This window comes from Natrix helvetica, assembly GCF_964273705.1.
Source record: "Natrix helvetica genome assembly, chromosome: Z".
NCBI lineage: Eukaryota > Metazoa > Chordata > Lepidosauria > Squamata > Natricidae > Natrix > Natrix helvetica.
The window spans coordinates 63376114-63390491 of record NC_138554.1 but is presented as its reverse complement, the minus strand read 5'-3'; the positions used below and the strand labels follow the sequence as shown (position 1 = coordinate 63390491).

General features: G+C 40.6%; 2 protein-coding genes across 4 annotated transcripts in view; both read right to left on the bottom strand.

Moving 5' to 3' along the window:
* DDC (dopa decarboxylase) overlaps positions 1-1941 on the bottom strand; it is a 111503-nt gene extending 109562 nt beyond the window's left edge. The window contains exon 1 of the mRNA XM_081931898.1: positions 1105-1941. The gene's annotated coding sequence lies outside the window, so the exon portion shown is untranslated. The remainder of the gene's footprint in view (positions 1-1104) is intronic.
* Positions 1942-7759: 5818 nt separating this feature from the next.
* The window catches only part of GRB10 (growth factor receptor bound protein 10), a 168735-nt gene continuing 162116 nt past the window's right edge, over positions 7760-14378 (bottom strand). For all 3 annotated transcript variants that reach the window (XM_081971040.1, XM_081971042.1, XM_081971041.1), the window contains one exon: positions 7760-14234. In XM_081971040.1, the coding sequence (XP_081827166.1) occupies positions 14088-14234 (147 nt within the window). In that variant the 3' untranslated portion in view covers positions 7760-14087. The remainder of the gene's footprint in view (positions 14235-14378) is intronic.

Genomic DNA, 14378 nt, shown 5'->3' with positions numbered 1-14378 from the left:
GGAGGCAGAAATGTTATCGGCCTCCCGATGACGAAAGCAAGCGACTGGTTCGTCATCTGGAGGCGCCAACAACATTTCTGCCTCCGCGTCTCCCGGGCGCGGATGGACGAAGGTAGCCAGAATGGCGCCGAAGCAGTCCGGCGAGCGAGCGAGGCAGCGAGCGAGGCAGCGAGATCTTCGGTCACTCGTCCACCGGACTGCTTCCGCATCTCCTGGGCGCGGATGGACGAAGGTAGCCAGAATGGCGCCGAAGCAGTCCGGCGAGCGAGCGAGTGACGCAGCCTGATCTTCGGTCGCTTCCAGAGCCAGAGCGGGATGGAGCAGCCACCGCCTTGGAAGTGAGTCACGCGGACGGAGCTTTGGGGCTGAGGAGAGAGGCAGGGATGGAGGGAGTGGGGGGAGAGGAGCCGCCCCCCTCACCCCCCAGGCAATGGGGAAAGCTTTCCCGAAATGGGGGGGGGTGTCGCGGGAAATAAAAAGGGCGCGCGCTGGGGGGGACGAAGGAGGCTTTGGCGTGCCTTAGAGGCAGGCGGGCAAGCAACGAAAGGAGCAGCAAGGGCGGGCGGTGGCTGCAGGCGGCAAGGCTTGAGCGGGGTGAAAGGGACTGGTGCCGGTGGAGGAAGTAATGCTATGCCGCGGTCCCCTTAATGTTCACTCAGGAAAGCGGAGAACGAGACCACGTGGTCTGCACACGTGGTCTGCACACGTGGTCCCATTCCCCGCCTTCCTGATGACGTCACCAGCCTCCCCAGCCATAACCCTCACCGCACGTCACTGGTTATAAAAATTAATAAAACTTCATCCACGACAGTTTTGAAAACAGAGTACAACATTCAATATCTGTTTTAATGCAGTATTAAAATTTTCAGAAAAAATATTACAAAGGTTAATTGATAATACTCAGATCTCAGTACAGAAATAAGCTAAAATTTTACTTACTATTTTCCTATAATTAATAAAACTTCATCCACGACAGTTTTGAAAACAGAGTACAACATTCAATATCTGTTTTAATGCAGCATTAAAATTTTCAGAAAAAATATTACAAAGGTTAATTGATAATACTCAGATCTCAGTACAGAAATAAGCTAAAATTTTACTTACTATTTTCCTATAATGCTCAAGTGTTCTAGCTAAACTGGATAGTTCTGTGTAATTTTTTTCAATAGCAAACTTGGAAGACTCCAATCCTTTAGTCAGAAGGTCATTCTGTTTTATAACATCTAAGCGATATTGAACATAACAATCATTAACTTTCTGTGACACAAATTGTAGTTCTATTTTTTGTAAGCACTTTTTAAAATTATCCTAAACTATCAGCTTTGGAAATTTGAATATCAGTTCTCTTGTGCTGACTGCAATGGAATTAAGTAAAATAAGCTTAAAAATAAGCTTTTGTTGCAAGATTTATTTATTTCTTAGACTTTGTTTGCCAACTATCCTGCCTAGAGGTCGGCTAACTAACATTGAAAGGCAATAAAATATTAGAAAAATAGTTATAATAATTTACAATTAAAAAGATGATGAAGATGCAGAACTAATGTCCATAATTATCTTCTCAAAAATTCTTAATCATCCAGTTAACTTGAACCCTACTTCAGTTTTGCTATCCTACCAACTTGCTCATGCAATTTCTCTTTATTTTTATCCTGCTTTTCAATCACAATATGCAAAATGATTTGATATGGAATGTGGGATGTTATTCTCAATTTGTAAATACCATATTTTTTGCCCTATAAGACGCTCCAGAATATAAGACGCACCCAATTTTAAAGGAGGAAAATCTAGAAAAAAAAGATTTTTGGGCTCAATTGCCACTCAATTTTGGGCTCAATTGTGGTCATAAGTTTTCTTTCTTTGTTTGTTTCTTTCATCTCTCTCTCCCACTTTCTTTCTTTTTTTTCATTTTTTCTGCCTTTCTTTCTCTTTCTCTCTCTTTCTGTTTCCCTGTGTGTCTGTCTGTCTGTCTCTTTCTGTGTGTAGCTCTTTGTCTCTCTCTCCCTCCCCCCCTCTGTCTCTCTCTGTCATTCTTTCTGTGTGTCTGTCTGTCTGTCTCTGAAACTCTGTCTATCTCCTCCCTCCTCCATCTGTCACTCTGTATGTGTGTGTCTGTCTGTCTCTCACTCTCCCTCACTCCCTCCCCCTCTCTCTATCTCTCTGTGTTTCTCTCTCCTCCCTTCCTCTCTGTCTGTCACTCTGTGTGTATATGTGTGTGTGTGTGTCTGTCTGTCTGTCTGTCACTCACTCAATCACTCACTCTGTGTGTGTGTGTGTCTGTGTGTGTGTGTGTGTCTGTCTGTCTGTCTGTCCCTCTCTCCATCCCAACTGGAGAACAACCTTTTCTGTCCCCTTACCAGCCCATCCGGGAAGATGAGGAACGCGATGGGGATTCCCCCCCTCCCCCGCGGTTGGGCTCCGAACCAGCGGAGCCTCGTCCTTCTTTTTAAGCAGGCCGCTATCAGAGAGAAGAAGGCAGCGCGGCTTCTGCAGCAGACAAAGATCGCCTGCTTAAAGATCGCCTGCGAGGGGGATCCCTCCCCCCACCGTGGATGGGCTCCGAACCAGCGGAGCCTCGTCCTTCTTTTTAAGCAGGCAGCTATCAGAGAGAAGAAGGCAGCGCGGCTTCTGCAGCAGCCAAAGATCGCCTGCTTAAAGATCTCCTGCTTAAAGATCGCCTCCGAACTAGCGGAGCCTCGTCCTTCTTTTTAAGCAGGCAATCTTTAAGCAGGCGATCTTTAAGCAGGCGATCTTCTTCTCTCTGATAGCTGCCTGCTTAAAAAGGACGAGGCTCCGCTGGTTCGGAGCCCAACCGCGGGGGGGGGAGGGATCCCCCTCGCGTTCCTCATCTTCCCGGATGGGCTGGTAAGGGGACAGAAAAGGTTGTTCTCCAGTTGGGATGGAGAGAGGGACAGACAGACAGAGACACACACACAGACACACACACACACACAGAGTGAGTGAGTGAGTGATTGAGTGAGTGACAGACAGACAGACACACACACATATACACACAGAGTGACAGAGAGGAAGGGAGGAGAGAGAAACACAGAGAGATAGAGAAGGAGGGAGGGAGGGAGAGTGAGAGACAGACAGAATGTGAGGGGGATCTCTCCCCCCGCGGATGGAGCCTCCTCCTTCCAATTGGGGGGATCCATGCAGAGGATTTCTCCCCCACCCCCCAATTGGAAACGAGGTGGCTGTCAAAGCAAGGCAGCCCCCCCCCCCCCGCAGAAGAAGGAACAGGAGAGGAGTTCGCGCCAAACGCCTCTGCAGACGATCTTGAAAACCTGCGAGGTTGCTTTCGGAGGGGAAAGACGGGCAGCTGTGCAAAGGCTTGTTTTAAAGCTGCAGGCTCCAAGGCTGCAGGTGCCCAGGGAGGGCGGCAGGGGCAAATGCTGCCGCCTGCCCCCTCCCAAAGCAACATCGCAGGTTTTCAAGATAGTTCGGACAGGTGTTTTTCAAAAAGAAAACCCTGAAAAAGCCGCAAGATCTGGAGAGAGATCCGGCCAGCCCGAGAAGACATTTCTGAGAAGAGATCTTGCCATTTTTTGCATCGGGGCATGCTGCAAGGGGGGGGGGGGAAGTGAAGACCTTTTCCAGCTGGCGCAAAGGATTTCCCCGGACTTGCTTTAGTGAGTACGGGCCCGTACCTCCACCACCACCAATCCAGAAAAGGTCTTTGCTCTCTCTCTCTTGCAGCAAGCCCTGATGCAAAAAAACGCCAAGGACTTGCGAGTGAGTGACAGGGGCGGAGCTTCCCTGTTCATTGACCAATCAGCAGAAACCCACCACTACCCAGGTGGCTAGATTCGGCCTATAAGACGCACCCAGATTTTCACCCTCTTTTTTGGAGTAAAAAAGTGCGTCTTATAGGGCGAAAAATACGGTACTTCTATCATTATTCATTTCAGCTTAATTCATAACGTCCTCCTTTGCTCAAGAACCTTAATATATAGAGCCATGATGGCTAACCTATGGCATGAGTGCCAGAAGTGGCACACAGAGCCCTCTCTGTGGGCATACTTTGCTGCGCCCTGAGACATTGGCCCAACCTGGCCATGGCTAATGCCAACCTAGTTAACATGAGGGCTGGCAGGGTGGAAATGGGATCTGGGAGGAAGTTACAATAGAAAGGGGGACAGGCCCGCAGCTGATGAGCGAGCACAAACTCCAGCAGCAGCTTCCTCCTCCTCCTCCTCCTCCTCCTCCTCCTCCTCCTCCTCCTCCTCCTCATGCAACCCTCTGGCTGGCTGTTGCAGGGCCAGAAGGGTGCGCACAAGCGGGGGTACTCAAGTGAGTAGCTGGGCTTGGCCAAAGTGCAGCGAAGACGTGCGGGGTATGCAAGATTCAGTGGGGCCAACCCCCTTTTCCCGTTGCCCTGTGGCCCTGCTGCACTGCTTACTTGCATGCGCCAGCCTTACTGTTTGAAGGCTAAATTAAGCCTTCAACTAAGCAAGGAAGCAATACTTCACACTCACATCCAGCCCACCGGAGTTCACTGCGCTAGGGGAGGAATGAGACCTTATTCTGTGGAGCCCACTGCTGCTTTGGTGAAGACAACAACAAAGATGAGAAGAATGGTGAGGCTTTGCACCAGCCAGCAGGGAGCAAGTCAGGCGGGGCTGGCTGGCTGGTTGGGGAAGGGGCAATCATGGTGCTTAGGTGGCTGCTACCACCAGCAGCTTAAATGCCCTGATTGAAGTTGGAGTTTGCCATGCCAGGGGAGAAATAAAACACCCAGCTGTCACGCAGGGCCTGCTTGAGTATAGGACAAGCAGAAAAAATGGCTGCTCAGTTGGCTCTCCACCCACCCCCGACTGCCATTGCCAGCAGCTTGAGTGCCTTGACTAAAGCAGGGATTGTGCACTTGCACTCTTTCTCTCTCACACACACACATACAGAGAGAGTTTGGAAAGCCCCCCCCCCCTCTTCTGTCTCACTGTGGCAGCAGTTGCAGTGCTTCAGTGCCTGGCTGGCAGGTCGCTCAGGTAAGCCGGTGCAGGGCATTGGGGGGGGGCAGCTCTGCACCCTCATCTTGCTTTGTACTCAACCCCTCTCCTGCTGTTTCGCTGCTCAGATTCGTCCACACCATTGCCAGCAGTTTGGGTGCCCTGGCTGAAGTACAGATCACTCTCTGCCCCATACACACCCACATATACACAATTGGATTGTGTGCTGTGTGTGTGTCCTCCCATTTTCATGCAAGTTTGCTCCATGGGAGGTATCATTAAGTAGGTAAGTGGAAAGTAGCTGTGGGAGAGGGGAGGAGCAGACCACCACCAAATACTTTTCACACCTAGAATAAATGTTTCTGGGACCCTGACTCTCTGCAAAAGAGGATGGGTGCCTGAATCTGCGTGATCTTATAGCACCAGGAGTGTCCATTCTCAGCACGAAAAGCATTTCCAGGCCAACTCTCCTTTCCCTTCCTCAAAGACAAAGAAACAGAGAAACAAGAGAGGAGAGAGATATTTGCAAGGTGAGTCCTTGTGGCAGGAAGAGAGGAAGACGTATGAGGTATCTTAGTGGGTTGGGGAGGCTTTGAGGGCCTGTTCCAGCCTGTTCAATTTTTTTTTACTATCGGTTCTCTCGAGCATGTGCAGAAGCATCTGGGCAGGTGGGTGGAGCCTCTCACTTCCTCTACTCCCAGTTCGCCCGATCCAGGAGCAAGCCACCTCTGGCCTGTTCTATCACTAGCCCCCCCCCCCCATGTCCTTCCCAACCCTGAGATACCTCATGTGCACATTGGTATTCTTGAATTGTGAGCTCTTAGGAAAGTATCCCCTCCTTGTGTGTTGCAAACAGCTATTTCCAGTCAGGAAAATAAGACAAAGCAAATAGGGGAAAACAGTTTCCTTTACTATATTTCCAGTCTGAATTACACCATTGCGTGATCCCTAGAGGAGAGCCCCTTTAAGGATTATGTATTAATAGAAAAACAACTAACCTCTGTTCTTAAATGCTAAAGCTGTTGCACATGAAAAAAAGATGAGCTCTGATCAACTATCAGAGCCATCTTTTTGACAGTTTTGCTGTAGTGTAGTCTGTTGGCGCCCCCATGAAACGTAAGCATGGGATAAACTGAGCCTGGTTTGTTCTCTCCCAGAATACTGCTCTGAAGTTGTCAGGTGAAGGGTTAAGCAGACTTCTCTGGCATTGCATGTCAGGCAGAGTTGGGTTCCTACCAGTTTGGACCGGTTCAGCCGAGTAGGTAGTAACTCTACTGCTCACACATCCGAAACAGTTCTATTGGCTGCGCCTATGGCAGTGCCATCTTGTTTTTTGTTTCTGAGCATGCGCAAAGCAATTTTTAACTACTATGCATGCACGCATAGTGCGCATCAAGTACACACCATGCATCAAGGGCGCGCCCAAAGCATGGCCCTGAGTGAACCGGCAGTGAAAGAATCTGGAACCCACCCCTGATGTCAGGGAATATATGCACCTTGTTATTCAAGGACAGACAGATGTTCCATTTATATTTCTGCAAATGTAACATTCCACCTGGGGCCATTCGAACAGCGAGAGAGAGCAAGAAATCTGATCAACCAATCACCATGCAGAATGCACACCTCTATACAATGTGCTATTGGGATTTGGGAGATACGCTCATCAGCCCATCTACCGCTATCCTTCAACCCCGTCACAAGATAGATATGTGGTGATGCCTACATGCAGTTGTAGGCAATTCCAAATTAGCCTCAAGCATCCAACTGAGAGGCAGGGATTCAGTCATTTGCTTTTTATCTTCAAAGACATTTAATCAGGTCTTCCATTTCATCTCTACTACACTGAGTCTCTTTTAGCCTGTTTAACCTATTGTACCATTTAAAAAAAAATCCTTTATTATAAACAAAGATGTTATTTGGTTCTGTTTCTATTGGGAAATTGCTTCTGGTTTTTGTTCTAGAAATAAACAAAATGAAATGTAGAATTTAGTTAAATATTGAATAGTGTGTACTTATAAAAATGTTTTGGAAATCAATAGCTTTTTCTTTTTTTAATCCTGCACTCCCCACACACACCTTCTTAATATTTATTTTCATCTCATTGTATATTATGTTATAACAAATGTCAATAAAAAGTGATTAAAAAGAGTGTTGTTTAGGATTAAGCATCTATCCAATTATTGAGAGGGGGAAAAGATGCTAAATTCCAGAATAATTGAAAATGGGTCAAACACTGAACCTTCATCCCCTCATAATTTCTAGACCACATAAAGTGAGATACAAGTAAAATTAAGAATTTCTATGCATCTTCTCTTTGTCATTCTGCCTGCTTATTAAGTGAGTGCTATTCTAAGGTCACTCTCCTCTGTCTTTTCCAGGCATGGAAGCCTTTAAGTAGTTTTGTCTGTCCCCAAAATATATTCCTCCCAGGAACAATCCACATCCACAATGAGGCAGCACAGCAGTGCTGGGGTGGGGGAGATAAAGTGTGTGTCCGTGCGTGTGCTCTATTCATGTCAGATTCTGTCCAATATGCATATGCAGAACAATGTAACCTCCATTGCTAAATTGTAGTAATTAACACTTCTGATGGCAATAAATTGAAAGGTTACATTATTTGACATAGGCTTTTCTCTTGGGAATACTATAGTGAATTCAGAGTTCGGATTGTTTCATATGTAACCTCCTGTCCTAAAATTAGTTATTGAGAAAAGAGTTATATTTCTTCCATTTTAAAACACGTTAAGAATAATGTCATGATATTGTTTCATTTATTCTAGAACATATCAGCTAAAACAGAAAGTCCAATATAGATTATAGGAATATTGAAGAAAATTTATTCATATTACACATATCAATATACATACATGAGCTCCTCAATGCAGACAGAGAGATCCTGGGCATAACTCAAGAGTTGCTCAGTGCACTTACATTGGCATGTAGCTAAATTTTCTTCAATTTACATATAAACACACATTGTTTAATACATAGATACTGGAAAGCGTGAGTAGCCCAGATGTTCCCTTTAACAAATAGGAAAATTTTTGAGAGAGACCCAGTGAAGAAAGTACTATTTTGAGTTTTTGGAGTAGCATTCTTATATGTGCTATCCTGAACATATAATTTGGTAAAATTAGGGAAAGATGGAAGTATAATTTGCATGGCAATTTATACCAAATAGACCCTGCAATTTATTTGAAAAAAAAAAAAACCTTTTACATTGCCTTGAAGCTTCTCCTGATCGTCTATGTTTTGGTTGAAAGTCAGATGAGGCTATTATGGAGTGTCTCTGATTCAGTAGGACTCTCTTCAGATTTTGTTGAGGGCATGCTGGAGAAAGCAGAGTGTCACATTTAATGAGCCTTGTCAGAACAAACAACCAGCACGGCATCAACAGATTTCATCATCATTTTTGGTGAGTAGCATGCCCACCATGCAAGTATTAACAGCCTTTCAGAATGCCGATGTTGCCTAACAAAGCAACTATGACGGAGCCCTTTGCATGAAACTTTGCTGAAGCAAAATATCCCTTCAAAGATTTCCATAGCCCTGGTAGACACCACTATGACATCATCCAGTATTACATTGGCCTTTCATCTTCTACAATCTGAGAAGACTGACAAAATATTTGGCACACTGAAGTCTACTGCTACAAGTTCTCAAATATTTTCTGTTTCTCAACTTGTAAATTCTGCCAAGATAGAAAAGGTAAAGTTTCATTTCCCTTTTTCTAGTTTTTTTTATTGATTGATCATGGTATGCTTCTAAATTGTTTCTTCTAAAATATGTAGCTTTGTTACTCCAAATATTGTTGCTATTTTGTTATTTTCAGAGGAAAGTGCTAACAATTCCAGAAGATGGATACCAGGGGTGACTTTGCTCTTGGCATTTAGGAGAATTTATCAGACAGTTTATACTGCAATTTATTAGTATGCAAAGGACATATTATTTCCTCATCTTTTATCTAATATGATTGAATAAATTTTGGGCTGGTAATGTGAAGGCTTATTGGGAATTGGTGAATGCAAACAAGGTAAACTTCAACCCAATGGAGACAAATAATACATTCATTTCTTAATCTTTCATAAAGGAATTAGGGGTTTTCCTGGACCACAATATGGGTATCATTGGTGGTCAAGAATACGTGTTTCCATCTTTAATTGTCTCACTAGTTTTCATCTTCTCTGGAGAACCGATCTTGTCTTGATAGCTGTATCATCATCATCATTTTTTCGCTTACCAACAAATTTACATTCAATGTTAAAATTAAAACTATTCTTTGTGTCAATGAGCTAATCTACATACTACAGGAATAATTAATAAAATTAAAATTCAAGGTGCTATCACAAATATAAAAAAATCAATACTTTTAAGATTATATATAGGTTCTCCTCAACTTACGATCATAACTGAGTCCAAAATTTCCACTGATAAACAAGATGGTTGTTAACTGAGTTTTGCCCCATTTTACATACAACCTTTCTTGCAATAATAATAAGTAAAGCATTGTAATTGTTAAGCTAGTAACATGTTGTTAAGTGAATCTGGCTCCCTTATTGACCTTGTCAGAAGGTCACAAAAGGTGATCACGATAAATTGAAGCACTGCAACTGTTATAAATACATACCAGTTGCCAAATATCCAAATTTTGGTCATGTGACTACAAGGATGATACAACAGTCATCTCCAAGGATGATGCAACAGTCATGTGAAAAATGGTCATAAGTCACTTTCTTCAGTGCAGTTTAATTTTTGAATGGTTGCTAAACAAATGATTGTAAGTGAAGAACTACCCGTAATTGGGATTATAAAAATACACCTAGTGATTATATCTGAACTAAATTGCTATAAACACTCAATATGAAGCTACTTTAAGATGATTAGTGGACTGGAGCATAAAACGTATAAAGAATGGTTGCTGGAATTGGGTATGTCTAGAATGAAAAGGACTAGAGGTGACATGATAGCAGTGTCCTGATATCTCAGAGGTTGCCACAAATAAGAGGGAGTCGAGCTATTCTCCAAAGGACCTGAAGGCAGAACAAGAAGCAATGGGTGGAAACTGATCAAGGAGAGAAGCAATCTAGAACTAAGGAGAAATTTCCTGACAGTTGGAACAATTAATCAGTAGAACAAACTTATCTCCGGAAGTTGTGAATGCTCCAATACTGGAAGCTTTTAAGAAGAGATTGGACAACTATTTGTCTGAAATGGTATAGGAGTTGGACTAAAAACCTCCAAGCTCTTCCAACTCTGTTATTCTATTCCGTTCTAAATTTCAAACAATCCAAATATGGTAGCAAGAATACTCTAAGAGTATAATACTGATTCTCTTCTTGTAACAAAGATTCCCTATTTATTTCTCCACATATAAAATACTTGTTTTTGGCTTTGCAGGCCCTAATAATGAAGAAGTATTTGCATGAAATGCTTGAGTGTTTATTACATCTTGATCAAAATGCATTGTTCATTTAAAGTTGCATAATATGAATATTAAGTTGATGGTTTCTTATACATTCTACATCTTTTAATGGCAGTTGCCCTGAAAGTAGCTTAACTCTTTTAATTAAAAAAATAAAATGAATATATACATATAACGTTCAGATACATTTCTAATGTGCTCCAGTTAATCAAAAAATAATCCATAGGCAGTACAATTGCCTACAACTCTGGTATTGCATTGGGTAGATTTGCCCCTTTGAGAAAACAAAATGAAACTTGACCAACAGTATAAAATGAATACCATTGTTTGAATGTTTATTTCTAAACATTTAAGTGTAAGAAATCCCATTTTGTACAAAAATACCTGAAAGATAACAATTAAGTTCACTAGTAAAAAAAAAAAAGGAAAGTTATTTACAATATGAAGCAATGCATATTGAATAAGAGGTTGTGTCCCTTAAGTTAATAATTTTTGCATTCCCTGATAACTTTTATTTCATTTTACAGTCACAATAAAGTCTTGTGGTATGATAATATAGTTTATGCTAAGCAAGTCTTGCCACTGGAAAGGTGCATTGATTGGTCAAAATGGTCAGGTACTTAGTGCAGAAAAGTTAAGACAAAACAATCTAAAAATAGAGGCACATTTTTCTGCAAGATTAATTCAACAAATAAAAAGCTGTACTTTTTTAAAAACACAAATAATTTATCTATTTTTTTAAAAAAAAATTACCAAATGGTTTGGCGTTTTCCTTCTTAACATATTACAAGATGCTATATGACATATTTTATTTACAAAACAATCACAACCAAAAATAAAATAAAATCAACAGGCTCCAGAAACAACCCTGAGCATTCCTCTTTACATTCATGTCATTTAAATATTTTTTTTTAAAAAAATCAAATTTCCTTCAACCCTTATTTCCTAAGTTGTCAGATAGCTGTATCTGTTAGTAATTTTAAGATGGGTTAGATTGTACATTTCCAACAAAGGGAAGAAATGCAATAATTTTATGCTCAAGTAATTCTGAAGATAGTACAAGACAGTTTTGCCCTCTTCATTCAAATTTATAGTAAGAACTTAAATTGTCAAATTCAATTAAATGCAATTTTTGTAACATGAAACTATGGCTGGGAAATTGAACAATTGGAGCCAAGATACTGAAAAATAACTTAATTTCTAATAAACTCAAACAACTTCACTTATATTTGAAAATCAGTATTTTGAAAAAAATGTTTAAATCCATTTTACAAGTCAACTCATATTACTTTACTTTATAGATGTTTACAAAATATGTAAAATGTAATAATCAAAATATTTCTAACAAAAATCAAGTTTCTTCATTGTATATAAATTTCATAGGAAAACCCCTATTAGATTTGTTCTGTAAACTAAAATACAGTGTTTTTTCATCTGCTATGGAAAATCAAGCTGGTTATATTGTTTTAAGCTACTCTTAACAGTATATGATTACCTTGTGAATAAATAACTGTACACAATTTCAACTGTTCAGAATGCTATTAATCACATGCAATTATTAATATTAATCAATATAAAGGTTCAAGATTCCTGGAGCAAGAGAGAAGATATTTCACTCGCAACTAATTCTGAACATTCATAGGCTGGAACATACTTCTTGATACATAAAACATGAAGCACTTCCTATATGCACTTAACCATCATCCCCAAAAGACGATAATCATAATCATTGACCTTATTTAAGTGCAAGCAATCAATGAAAGAAGTATTGCTATGTAAACATGAAAAGCTGAAATATTAACAAGCATTGCCTTGATTCCATTGTTATTAAATTCTCACATGGTATATCTCCATGCACACAGTTATGCAGAATTAGAAAACATGGGCCAATATCATTACATTGACAGATATCTCACTTTTGTGGCATATAATTTTATTTGCCATATTTACAGCTAGAAAGCTGTGCCTTTCAAGAGAAATAAAGCATTATTTGTTCTGCATAGCTATGTACAAATTAACATTCTAAGTGTAATGGTTTTAGGAAGCCTAAACCAGAACTGATAGTAGGATGATGAACTAGGACTTGAAGTAAGGTTTCTCTAGTTGTTACGGATACCGGCATGCAAATTTTAGTGCACAAATCCTAAAAAAGTCAATTGTCTGAACTGTCAATGGCATGTCTTTCTGTGGCAGAGACCGCTGAGCATATAATTTCCAAGTGAAAATGATTTATCCAGTTATTATGCTGCTACACATGTGTTGCTCTCTTTTACAGCTAAATTGAAATAGATAGAGAGAATGTGAAGCAGTGCTTGAGGGATGATTTCCACAGTTTTGACCAAGCTCACAGTCCAGCAGCATGTAATCAGACTGCATTTCTCACATTTACTTTACTGAAAATCATATTTATCATGTCGTCATTTAGGAAAACTATATTCATGCTGCTGGAGGACTCAATATCTAGTTATAATTAGAAGATCCAGAATGCTGCACAAACCCTTCTTCTTTGCATTCACTTTTGATTCTATTGATAATTTGTGTAACCCCAACAATAGTATTTTCATTAAGCAAAGAAACATAAAATCAGAACTGTGCTTCGGTTATTAGAAAATACACATCCAGAGAAAAAATAATTGGAAGGAACATGCAGACTTACAGAGCACTCTTGAATTTCTAACCATGGTTAGAAGACTAGGCAGTGTTATATGTGCAATGGAGCTATATCATACATTCTGAAGAGTAAAGGACATAATGCTAAAAATAGAAAACACTGATTTGTTTTATACCAAATATACTACATAAATGACAATCTATTCACTCCCAATCAAAACATAAAAAGAAAAAAAGCCAGATGATTCCAAATACATATATTATCATTCAATGCTAAACTGGCTACTGACAGTGGATTTTCCCATGGCATCTGTGCAGAAAGAGGACCCTCCAGCAGATTGGGAAGGAGCGGGACAACTGAAACATTTCAAATCATCTGTGCATAGAAGTAGAGTCCTCTTTCAGACACACAGTCATTATATTATAAAGCATACACTAGTGGGTAATTTTTTCCTTCCCAGAATTGTTCTCCATGTTGCTTCTTCAACACAAATGGTGGAGCTCTTAATTTCAAAAGGGAGAAGCTATTTTTTGATTTTAGATTATAATAAGGCTGTAACAAATTACTTAATATATGATTTAGAACATCCAAATCAGGCATCAATTTAAAAACTGTATCATCTAATATAATTTTCAAAAGGAGTGCAAAAAAATTGAAAGAGAAAGAAGGAGAAATATAAAGAAAGCAAACAATTAAAAAAAAGAAAATACTCAGTTTTAAATTGTCAAGATTTATCCAGGGCAAGAGTTCATTTCAATAATTTTGCTTCACAAGCTAGACTCTGTTATGTGGCAAGTCAAGGGACAATTTCCAGTTTTGTTTAGTGTTTTTACATATTTTTCCCCAGGTTTTTTTTGGGGGGGGGGCAGTTGCTGGGACACTCAGCAGAATCAGGCATAGGATTTAGATAAAAGAACCAAATCTTGGACTGTTGGCACCAGCTCAAGCATCTCTTTCCAAGTCCCCTATACTTCATGATACATTTTGTTCCTAAAAAGCAACTACAAGTTGGCTTAATGTCCCAAGGACAACTTTCTTCAACAAAACTTTTCTTCCATCTCCAGTCTTGGAACAAATCAGTTATCAGCATGGACTGGTACAGAGGTCACAAGGCCACCCGGATGCAATGATGTTTCAGTTTACAAGGCAAAACTCCCTTGTTTAATTGATAGAATTCAACAAGTTGTATTAGGTCAGTGAATTTGGTGCTGCCATCATCTAGACTGAAAAATATCTGTCCGTCATCTTCACACTTGAAAAATGAAAATGAAACAAAAATAAAATGCTAAAGACAGAAAACAAATTATTCAAAAAGGAGTGTTAAAATATCTCATCCAGTATGTCTATCCCACTATTCATTTCATTACCTTAACCTCCTAGCTTTTTTTTTCTTTCC